At 29.7% G+C, this 12,433-nt stretch overlaps 3 protein-coding genes and 1 pseudogene across 4 annotated transcripts, besides 1 other annotated feature; 1 reads left to right on the top strand and 3 right to left on the bottom strand.

Moving 5' to 3' along the window:
- Positions 1-10,344: part of a mobile genetic element that runs on past the window's edge.
- TVAGG3_0411830 (Prim-pol domain family) lies at positions 3,416-3,850 on the bottom strand (the record flags this gene model as incomplete). Its single annotated transcript, XM_051233113.1, has 1 exon — positions 3,416-3,850. A coding segment is annotated over one exon (435 nt), but the record flags the coding sequence as incomplete, so codon positions are not given.
- On the bottom strand, positions 5,180-5,602 carry TVAGG3_0411820 (phage tail repeat-like family; the record flags this gene model as incomplete). Its single annotated transcript, XM_051233112.1, has 1 exon — positions 5,180-5,602. The coding sequence occupies one exon, from the start codon at positions 5,600-5,602 to the stop codon at positions 5,180-5,182; it is 423 nt and encodes a 140-aa protein (XP_051102842.1).
- On the bottom strand, positions 8,705-8,994 carry TVAGG3_0411810 (annotated as a pseudogene). Its single transcript has one exon. A coding segment is annotated over exon 1 (290 nt).
- Positions 10,345-12,202: 1,858 nt separating the features above from the next.
- On the top strand, positions 12,203-12,418 carry TVAGG3_0411790 (uncharacterized protein; the record flags this gene model as incomplete). Its single annotated transcript, XM_001298660.1, has 1 exon — positions 12,203-12,418. One exon carries the CDS (start codon positions 12,203-12,205, stop codon positions 12,416-12,418), a length of 216 nt encoding a protein of 71 aa, XP_001298661.1.
- Between the last annotated feature and the right edge of the window lie 15 nt (positions 12,419-12,433).

Below are 12,433 nucleotides of genomic sequence, written 5' to 3'. Positions count from 1 at the left end.
TTCATACGAAATCGATCATTTAGAATATTCAAAAGGAAACGTTACTTATTTATTTGCCATTAACGTAAACACTCGATATTTATATTGCATTCCAGTGAAAGGGAAAACGAACAGGAAACACGAAGAGCTATTCAATACTTACTAGATCATGAAAGAGTAGATAATATAAGGGGTGATTGTGATAAAGGATTTCAGGCAGCTATGGCTCATTATTTTCCACAAATTAATTTTTACTTTTCATCTTCTCCATATACGTTTCATAATAAAATAGTTGATGCGGTAATGAGAACTCTTAGAGATGCGTTAGGGGTTAACGGTCAGATATACTGGGATGGAAATCATGACTCCATCATACAGCAGTTAGTATATTATTACAATAATACATGGCATAGAAGTATAAACATGAAACCAGTGGAAATGAAAAATGATATTTCAAAAGAATGGGAATATATTAGAAAGCAAACGGAAAGGTTAAATGATGTTAAACGTGAACAAATTAATTCGGGGCTCATGAATTTTAAACAAGGGGATAAAGTTTTGATTCATCTCGATTATGGAAAAACTGATAAATCAATGACAAAAAGAAGACGAAGATTTGACACAATAGCTGAATTTGTTAGATATATTAACGGTAATGCATTAGTAGAGGTTGACAATAAATTAATAGAAATTCCGATTTATTTTATTACTCCATTATATTTAAATAATATTTAATTTTTTTTTTCGTAAGAAATGAGTGACAACGAAGCAGCCAAGAGTCCGGACGATGAATATAAAAAGAAACTAAACAAAATTAAATCAAAAATATGTTATTATAAAAAGAAGCCGCAATGTGGTGGGGTTGAAAACGATCAAGAAATAATCGAAAAATTAGAAACTTATCGTTCAATCCTTAAACTGGGTGAAGCAAAAATAAAAGAATTTAATAGAATAAATAAATTGATTGGAAGAGATGAATTTAATAAAGATGAATTTTTAAACTCAATCCAAATTTAATTTTTTATTCCTCATCTTCTCGGTTTTCGTGGTTTGTTGTTTTTTAATTAGTTCTTGCATCATTTTTATCATTTCCTCCCTTGTTATGATTCGTGGTAAATTTTGAGCTTGTGGGGTATCCATTTATATAAAAATTAAATTTGATGTTATTGTTAATATTTTCATTAATGATTTTAGGTTATTCAATAATACTTTATTTTTGAAGAACTGAAGGTGTCACTATGTCACTATGTGTCACTCGGTAATTTAACTTTTCTGAAAAAATGAGACAACATGACATTTTGACAACATAGTGGGATTAATGAGGAAGGCACTTATGAAGCATTTTTGAAGAACTGAAGGTGTCACTATGTCACTATGTGTCACTCGGTAATTTAACTTTTCTGAAAAAATGAGACAACATGACATTTTGACAACATAGTGGGATTAATGCAAAAATAAATTCCAATCATACTTTATAAAGCTTCATTTACAGGTATTTCATCATCAGTAAATGAATCCTCATTATCGTTTGGTTCAACCTGTTTATATAATCCTTTCATTTCTTCTTTCAAAACATAACACCATGTTTGTTTACCATCTATTCTTCTCTGTTTCTTATCACATTTATCTTTAATACTCATTTGAAAATTCTTGTCTTTCATGTCTGATGGTTTGCAGAATAAAGCATTTTTACATATCATACCTGCACACAATTCATCATAATGTGTATTTATCCATACATCTAAAGGATTTGATGATAATTCAATTAAATCTTGTTTGGCTTCAGTCATTGGTATGATTCGTACATTAAATGATGAAAGGTCATATTGCATAAAATACGTCAGTAAATTATCATAAAATTCCTTTGTGCATGAATTCATTAAATTCTTGAAGTAATCAAATTGACCCTTGAATTTACCATTAACTCTTAAAACCACATATCTTCTGTCTCCAACTTCAATTTTGACAGGGTAAACGTTGTTAGTTACGAAAATGAAGTTTGCAACGTTTTGAGCTGTTCTTCTGGGTTGATTCTTTTCATTAATTCTAATCTCATTATCCGTTATAATTGATTTCAAAGCGTTGAAGTTTGCGAGTCTATCTTCACCAACATTCTTGAGTTCATTAAGTACAAGAAACATTTTATTCTCAACTACTGAATTGAAATTACCCGTTAGCTCACTTATTTCAGTAATGTTTTTACATGAATAACCGGCGAGAAGTTCAGAAATAATGTCCGTGAATCTGTTTTTACCTGTTCCCTGAAGTCCTTTCAAAATAATTGCTGTTTCATTCTTGATTCCAGGATGTTGAATCATTGATGCAATCCAGCCGAGAAGGTATTTATACACTTCATCGTTATTATCACAAATAACTTCATGAATGAAATCCATAAACATCTCAATTTTTGAGTAATCTAGTTTTTCGAGAATGTTGTATTTATAACCTTGAAACGTTGAGAAAACATCAGGAGAATTAGATTTAAAGCAAACACCCTTAACGGTTAATGAAGACAATTGATTTAATAGTACATCCCATGCTGTTATTGTTTTACCTTCTTCTTTAAATAATTTAATCATTTTAAGTGACTCTTTCATGTTTGATTGAAGAACGAATGATATTTGATTCATTTTGTCGTGGATATTGTAGTCCTTTTGAATGAAGTATTTATTTCCACAATCTACAAAACGGGTTACACGTGATAAATCCTCAATTACTTCAGAACTGTTTTTTACTGATGATTTTCAGCCTTGCGTCTAATATCTGTTATCAAAAACGAGTCATCAAGTTTTATATCAAATGTTATTTTTGGCTTACGTAATAAAGGTAAAACATATTCATCATAATATTCCTTTTGATATAGTTTTAGAATCTTCACCAAAACAAATGGAGAAGTCATTAAATATGCATATCTATCACGTGCTTTTTCAAAATTACTTTTTGCATTTTTTGTTAAACTGCAGAAGTTATAAACGTTGTCGTATGCTTCATTAATTAAATGATTAGGTAACGAATTAATTGCTTGAAACAGTGTGAATAATGTAACTTCTTTTTCTAAATTCATGTTTCCACCGTCATTATGTACTTCAAAATCACAGATACCATCAACTATGCTCTGGGCAAGTTTATCGTCAATGTTTGCATCTTTGTTTTCATTCATGATAGTCTTTATTTCTTCATTCTTTTGTTCAACTCTTACCTTAATATTCAAATCATTTAATACATCATTCACTGTTCTAGTTAATGTTGAGTCATAACTTCCACGAATGAATGAGTATGTATTGATTGGTTCTGTTGCATTCTTGCGAACTCTTGAATCAGCCATAACCACTAATGAACGCTTTGAATCATCAATAGAAGTCATTATATCAATATCATAATCATTGCAGGAATAACATTTAATCATTCTGTTCGAAACTGCATAGAAGAAATTAGTGTTGCAATAAATGTGAAGACCTCCCGAAGCGGTTTTAACGATAACATCTTTATCCGAAAGTTTTGATAAAATGTCTTTTCTAACCGTTTCTTTAAGTTCATCATTGTACGATTTATTGATATCAACATCTATAATCGTTAAATTTGGAATTTTATTTACTAATAAAGCCATACCGGTTTTCCTTCCTCTTCCTCCATCATGTTTGAGGTAGTTATGTAAATCAATCATGTTTTTACCAATTCTTTCGCTGAGGGTTTTAGTTTCTGTCATAACTAATTCCTCAACTAATGGATCAATAACTTTTTCATCAGAAACGATATAGTCACTATTGTTGTTTGTTGCCACAACTAATTCCTCAACTAATTCCTCAACTAATGGATCAATAACTTTTTCATCAGAAACGATATAGTCACTATTGTTGTTTGTTGCCGTCATTTATATAGGAATAAAAAAATAAAAATAATTTTAAAACTAATTTTATTTTTGGGCTGCATCATATTTCCAGTGATGTTGTCAAAATGTCATGTTGTCTCATTTTTTCAGAGAAGTTAAATAACCGAGTGACACATAGTGACATAGTGACACCTTCAGTTCTTCAAAAATAATTAATTATTGAATAACCTGAAATCATTAACGAAACCATTAACGATAACACATAGTGACATAGTGACACCTTCAGTTCTTCAAAAATAATTAATTATTGAATAACCTGAAATCATTAACGAAATCATTAACGAAACCATTAACGAAATCATTAACGAAACCATTAACGAAATCATTAACGATAACATACATTTCCAGTGATGTTGTCAAAATGTCATGTTGTCTCATTTTTTCAGAGAAGTTAAATAACCGAGTGACACATAGTGACATAGTGACACCTTCAGTTCTTCAAAAATAATTAATTATTGAATAACCTGAAATCATTAACGAAACCATTAACGATAACATATAGTGACATAGTGACACCTTCAGTTCTTCAAAAATAATTAATTATTGAATAACCTGAAATCATTAACGAAATCATTAACGAAACCATTAACGAAATCATTAACGAAACCATTAACGAAATCATTAACGATAACATACATTTCCAGTGATGTTGTCAAAATGTCATGTTGTCTCATTTTTTCAGAGAAGTTAAATAACCGAGTGACACATAGTGACATAGTGACACCTTCAGTTCTTCAAAAATAATTAATTATTGAATAACCTGAAATCATTAACGAAACCATTAACGATAACACATAGTGACATAGTGACACCTTCAGTTCTTCAAAAATAATTAATTATTGAATAACCTGAAATCAAATTTTGTTATCAGTTATTTTATCATCATTTTATTAACTTCATCTTTAGTTAATAATTTGAATGGATTCGCTAACGTTCCACCTTGAGTCACAACACCTACCCCAGCTAATTGTGAAGAACCTGGGATAAGTACTCCACGAAATGATTTCATTGGTAACATTAATTTAGAAATAGTTGGCTTAATTAATTTTGTCATTTATGATAAAAATAAAATTACATAATTTAAATTTTTTTCTTTCTCATTTTCTCATCCTGTTTTGGTTTCAACAACTTTTCAAGTTGTTGTCTTGTCAGTAACTTGAATTTTAACTTTGGATCAAATATTGGGTTTCCATCTTTATCTCTTCCAATAACACCATATGGTAGAATCTTCATTTATACTAAAATAAAAATTTAAATTATACCGTTCACTCTTTTGGAGCTCCTAAAGTTTGTGAAACAAACATTGAGCGTTCATTGAACTCTATACCATGCGTAAACTGTCATAAATGGTGGCATGTATTCTTTACTTTGTCCTGTTGTTTGTGTATATCCTGAAACGAAATGTGTATGGTTTCCTTCTCCCTGAGTGTCACTCCAGTAACAATTTATAGCAAACTTAACGTCATCTTTAACATCATATCCTTTACCTTTTGTCATTCCTGACCAATCCCAATATCTATGCTTATGCCAACCCGCTTGAGATGTGCTTAAATCTATGTAGTGACTGTGTGCAGGTAAATTTTCACCTGTAATCGTTTTACTTCCCCCTGTTTCCTTTGATGAGTTTGCACAATACAAAAACCTGTCGACTATTTGTTCCCATGCACCAACACCAAACATTGCTTGAGGACCTCTTGCATCCGTAGATGTATAAATAGAACCTACTGGGTTCATTAAATCAAACATATGAGATATTATAGGATTGTCTCTTTTGAACTTAAAATATAGTGCAACTATTTCAGGTTTCTTTTGGTTTGTGTTAGAATATTTTTTATAATATAATCTTATGTTTTCAGGGTAGGTAAAATTTTGACTATAATATTTATTTCTGTCATCTGTATAATAATATACTATTCTTGTTTTTTCTATTGCATTATATCTTTTATATCTATAATAATCTAAATATAATGTTAACTTTTGTTCATCTACATGTGGTGTTCTGACATCATCTCCATAGTCATAATAATATGGTGCTGGAGCTAGGTTAGACAATGTCATATCTGTCATTTCATAAACTCTTAAATATTTCTTTTGTTCGTCTCCATATAAGTTTAAGTAACAGTTGTTGTCTAATGGAACTTTAACTTGTGTGCCATCATTCTTTTTATAACTTACATACATTTCATTGTTATTTTTCGGAATGAGTTTACACCGTGTACATTTTTTAAGGACTGTACAAACTGCCATCTAAAATATTTATTTTTCATTGACAGAAAGTCACCAGCAATAGTTTCAATATTTTTTGTTGTTCCTATCAAACTTTGGTATATTTCATCAACATAAACAAATTTGCTTTCTTCTCTAACTCATCATTAACATAAGTTTTATCCGCTTTAAGGTCTAAACATCCTGAAACCCAACCTGTATCAGCTTTAGTTTTAAAAATCTTCGATGTCCATTCATGATACCATTCAACCCTTTCTTTAATTTCATTATCTTTTTCATCAACATAAACCAAATTTGCTTTCTTCTCTAACTCACTAGCCACATATTCCTTATCTGCTTTCTTCATTATGTCATTTAGGAAACCTTTTATGAATTCCTCATTTAAATTAAATCTTCCAATTTCAAAACTTTGGGAAATGCATTTAATGCGTAATATCTTTGTTCTTCTGGTGGAATTGATGTTATATCATCCGTTATACCTTTAATTTTTGAATTCATAAATAAAATTTCTTTTATATTTGATATCACTGCACCACCTTTGCAAACGAATTCGAAATGGTCATTTTTCAATACTATCTCCAAATCTCCATATTTCAACTTTTGTGTTTGTTCTGCCGTCTTTGAATTATATGCATATATGGCGTATGTAATGGTTTGCGCCTTAAGTTGCTGTGGTTGCTGTTGTTTAATCATTTATTATGATTTAAAAATAAATATTTAATCCGTTATCTCATCAGCTATTTTTTCTATTTGAAATTGCCATAATATTTCATTCATAAATTCTAAATCACAATCAAATAGGTCAGTTATTCTAAATTTAATATTTGATAAATCTTTTGAATGAAGAATAAATGAATTCCCGGATAATTGAAACGGATATGATAAAGAAAATGTGTTTAAGTTGATGGATAAAATGTTTTGTATTGATGGGTAAGAGTTAGGGTCTAATGTTTGATGTGAAAATCTCATTGGGGTATTAACTTTATCACATTTGATTAAAATGAAATTGGAACCAGTGTCAGAATACAAAACATCCCCAACATCTTTTTCAAAATTTAATATCCCCAACAATGAACGAAAATGAGGAGTACAAAATTTAATTTTCAGCGGGAATTTAATAAGGTTATTTATTTCATCAAGTTCAAAAAGTTTTTCAGGTTTTGATTTAAAATTTTCTTCATACCATACGATAAATGATTCATTTAAATAACTTAAAATCATGTTAATATCCCATTTCGTGATCACATTATTTATATACATATCATACGTTTTTTCATGGTCATCTTTAATAAATGATATATAATCTGAAGGGTCTAAAAGAATGGGATTAAATTTACCACTCACAGAAACGAGAGTAACATTATAAATTCCGCTAACTGTTAAATTTAATTCACAACTATTATTCGAAATAATATTGATAATTGACATTTTTTATTACGATTAAAAATATGGTAAAGCGTTATTTTCCAGTGATAAATAAAACTAAAATAAGATTACCTCAAGAATTCATAAATTCAACGAATAAAAAATTCATTCATGTTATAAATTTTAGTGTTTTCAGAAAATATGAGTCGATGTCATATTCATCATCGGGTTATATTTCACTTCATTCAAATTTAGTTCAATCAAACCCATATAATGACCATTTCATAAGATTTTCAGATGGTATTAAAAATGCAATTGATAGATTAAAATATGAACAGATTGACAATATCGAATTTTTGGAATTTTGGTTTAAATATCCTGATGGAAAAAAGATTGAAGTTAAAGATAAAGCTGATACTATAACAAAAACAATTACAATGACTGATCCGGATAGTGGGGAACAAAAAGAAATAAAACAAACGATAGAAACTGGTGAAAGGTCAATTATTATTGATTATGATTCAAAGGATTATTATTCGTTAATGTTAATGCTTGAATATTAAATAGCCTTAACAAAGAATTTTTCAAGTGATATTTTATATTCATCAACTATTTTATTATAAATATCATTATATGTTAAATGAAGTTCTGTTGTTGTTCCGTTCTTTGATATCTTAATTGTGCTAATATCCTTTATAGGATTTATTTTTGCAACTATTCCACAGCATGAAACCTCATCATCTATGAAAAATTGAATCTTAACGTCTGAATCTTGAACATCACAAAGAATGGCGATAATGTGAATTAATGATTCATAAGGTAAAATAATTAAACCGGATTGGTCAATTAAATTTATTATTGAATCATAATTATTAATTATTATATCACGGTAAATTTTCATTAATTCAAAATTAATGTCTATTTTATATGGGTTCTCGATGTTTGATGAAAGAGGTGCTGGGTATGTTGGATAAGTGGGAATTTCAACGGGTTCTTTACCAGGTTCAGATAAAATGATTGGGTCTTCATTCTCCTCATTCTTCGGTAAGTCATGAGTTAATAAATTTGGTTGAGTTGCTGACCTTGTTAATTCAGGGCTAACATTAACTTTAACATTTTGAATAATTCGTGATTTATCATCATTTACGTTATAACCAACCGTAATCTCTGCTTTTGCGTTAGTGTTCTTTTGACTAGTAAAACGTCTTCTCATTTATAATCGAATAAAAAAATATATTTAAACTTTTATTTTACTGGAACTTTTGAATCTATTATTCCCTGTATTTGTTCATGAAGTTGATTTTTAGCTGTTTCATCGAAATTAATAGACCGAATATATTCATTAATTGCATTCTTATAATCAACTGATTTCTCAAATTTTCTTTTATCTGATTCCTTAACTAAATCATAAGTTAAACCTCGTTGCTGATATAATGGTTTCTTAATTAAATCTTTGAATGCTTGAGATAAAGCACCTGATGCAATTCTTGCTACTATAATTGGTTGGAATTGTTGTTTAAGTTCATCTTTAACATTTGCGAAAACTGGATCAAATAAAGCAACTTTAAAGAATTTCTTAGCTGAAATTTCAGGTCTAATATTTGCATATTGACCATCAAACTGGTTAGAATATCGTGGTAATCCCTCCGGTCCCTCTTCAATAGCATTTAATTCCTCATTGAAATAAGAATATGGATTATGACGGTATGAATTAATTGGACCATTTTCACCTTCTCCAATGTATTGTTTAACAGCTTTTCCATTTTCATCAAATTGCATAGGATAATGTTCATTATATGCTTTACGTTTAGGATAATCAGATACAGTTAATTTATAACCATTTATGACTTTAATATTACCTTGTCCATCAGTAACGAAAACTTCATTTATACCATCAGGTTTTCCATTTGGACCCGTAATGTCTGCTTCGTGTGCTTCCCAATTTGGACCGTGACGTTTGCATATGCTTGAGCTTCTGGTAATGTTAAAACATTTCTCATTTGTTTAACATCTTTTTGAAGACCAGCAACAATATGAACTAATTCTTTCATTCCATCGGGAACTTTCATAGTTCTATTATATGCACCCCTTTTGTTTGTCCCTTGTTTTAATGGAACTTGTAAAAGATTTGCTATTTCTGTCATGTTTAATTATAAATAAAAAATAAAAATTAATTATAAAAAGTTAATCAAATTTAACACCCCTTTATTTAAATCAACTATTATTTTTCCATGTTCACCTAATTGCTGATATTGTATGTAAAGTTCATTAATGCTCATTGGTAAATTCACTTGATAAAGCATAACGTTCAACTGTTGACGACTAAACCCACTGAAAATGAAAAGTGTTGATAGATTTGATTTAATGTTTGTGCTTAATGCTTTGAAATATTGAACAGCCATAAAAAATGAACACTGAATGTGTCGACATTGAGTTAATAACTGATTAAAATATGATTTCTCATTTGTTATTAGTTTTGATTTCACTGCATCATCTAGAAAAATGAGTGAATGCAAAAATTCTTTATCAAAATTTGAAATGGAAAGTGTTTCAAATAATTCATCCTGTTGTTTATCAATAATTTTATCCTCTAATCCTTGCTTCTTGATTGTATTATATAATTCTTTATACATTAAAAAGTTTTTTAAATAATCTTCTGCTTCTTCTTGTGATAAATAAATAATTGGAATTTTGATTAAATGCTTTAAAGATTCAAATGTATCATCTGAAGGTGAACCTGAACGGTTGATATAAATTAACACATGTGAATAGGGGGAAGTGTTAGCAATAATGATAATTTGTTTTAATATCGTTAATGTTTTACCTTTATTTTGTTTACCAATTGCTGCAGTGATTGAATTTAAGTAACATTCAGAATATGGAATTTTCATTAATTTTTCCTTAGATAGAGCATGTTTATTATCACTCAATGCTTCATTAATCATATCATCTACGTATGTATTATATACTCCTGCTAATTCTTCATAAGGGTGGATGAATTTAAATCCATTTAATCAAAAATAAATTTATAATTTTAAACATTTCTATTCATCAATATTTCATCATATGAACTTCTATACTGTGGTGGTGTACCTGTTGAATGATATTTCAAACCTTCATCCGGTGTCCATGTCCAATATGTAGTCCTAGTAAACCAAACCTGAGGAGGATTTGTCACCTTTGAACAGTAAGTGTCATTTTCACCCTGAATGATTGGATAAGCTTTCACTTGTACTGTAACTTGTGAGTTAAAAGTTTCTAATCCATCAAAGAATATACCCGCTCCATCACGTTGAACTGGAATAGTGCATAAGAATGAGGTTTGGTCTTTCCATGTTCTAGCTAATGGCGTGCCATCATCTGCATTCAGTGGTCTAGTTAATGAGTCCTCATATTCTTCCGTGCATTCATTCACTCCATCTAAATCAGAAGCTTGAAGCATACGTGTAAAGAATATGTCACCCACTGTGGTCATCGCTTGATCGGGGAAGTTTCTTGAATCTATAGTGACCTGAAGACCTCGAAGCATTGGATTTTCTAAAACTGTTCTTTGCATTGCATTTTTCGGAAATGTTAACACAACATCTGTAACATTATGAAGAGCATATGAGAAATCTGAGCTAATACCTTCTGGAGTGATGCAACCTCCATTTAGTGAACGAACGTCAATATGTTGAGCTGGTATCATGAATGGATCTTCCTTACTGAATAAACGTGGTATTGCTTTAACTGATTCTTCAATTAAACCGTATCCTGGTGTAATACATTTATCCTCTAAAACTTCCATCTTTATGCATGAAATAATAACGTCATCAACTGTTGCGTCAGCAGATGTAGCAGCTAAGCCTGTAATTAATTTGGCAGGAAGTCCGATTTGTTGGAATTTGCGATCATATTTATAAACATGATTCATAATCTTTTCATAATTTTCATCAGTTATCTTTTCAAAAACGTAATTTTGTAAATCAGCAACTCTTAACGGGTCAACCTGACAAAATACTAAAGTATCCCTGAAAAATAATATTTAAGAATGATATCGCCAAATGATTTAGGATAATCATCGAACGCCTGAAATGCTAACAAATCATTTACCGGAATAATCATATCAAAAGTGACATCAACTTCTTCATTTGCTTTCTTGAAAACTTCCGATGGGTCAATATATTTACCACATACTGAGTTATCATATTTTTGAACATTATTATATAACGAATGAACAAACTTTTTAACTTTCCTTTCTGATTTTGGTTTATATGTTGCAAATGCAAAAGATTCACGGGCGCAATCCATCTGAAGATAACCGGCATCACCTCTTTCAGTTTCTACTTCTAATTGTTTAAAGCTTTGATTTGATGATTTGTAACCAACGAATAAACGCATACATTTAAAAGCGGCATCACATGTGAAAGCTTTATTTGAAACAAGAGTTGCTTTAACTTTGCGTTTAATATATGTGTCACCTAATTGGTTCACATCATGAGCCGGATTTGTAATTCTTAAATGAGTTTGTTTATCATCAAAATATGGAGCATCAGAGTCATAGCATGAACTTTCAAGTTCTCTATAATATCTTCTACCGTCATTCTTTGCGAATATTTCATTTATCTTTTCGAATGAATGAAACACATTTCCATTAATTGGTTTGGTGTTTGGCACTAAATAGTTAGTCGTCATTTATTAATAAATAAAAATTCAAAATTAAAAGATGTAAATGAATTTTTAATTTTAATGAAATAATCAACTATGGCTGCAGGTATATTTAAGAAACTGTGGGATAGAGTAAAAAGAGGAGCGAGTAAAGTTTGGGAAACATTGAAGAAGGGTGCAAATTGGATATTTAAGAATAAAGAAGCAATTAGTGACGTAGCTGAATCAATAACACCAAAAGCTGCCCCAATAAGAGAAATTTTAAATAAAGGAGAAAAAGTTTATCAAAGACTACAACCAATACTAAGATAAAAATAATATTTATTT

Source organism: Trichomonas vaginalis, chromosome V (assembly GCF_026262505.1).
Source record: "Trichomonas vaginalis G3 chromosome V, whole genome shotgun sequence".
Classification (NCBI taxonomy): domain Eukaryota; phylum Parabasalia; order Trichomonadida; family Trichomonadidae; genus Trichomonas; species Trichomonas vaginalis.
Note: the sequence above shows the minus strand (reverse complement) of the source record. Positions and strands in the feature narration are given on the sequence as shown.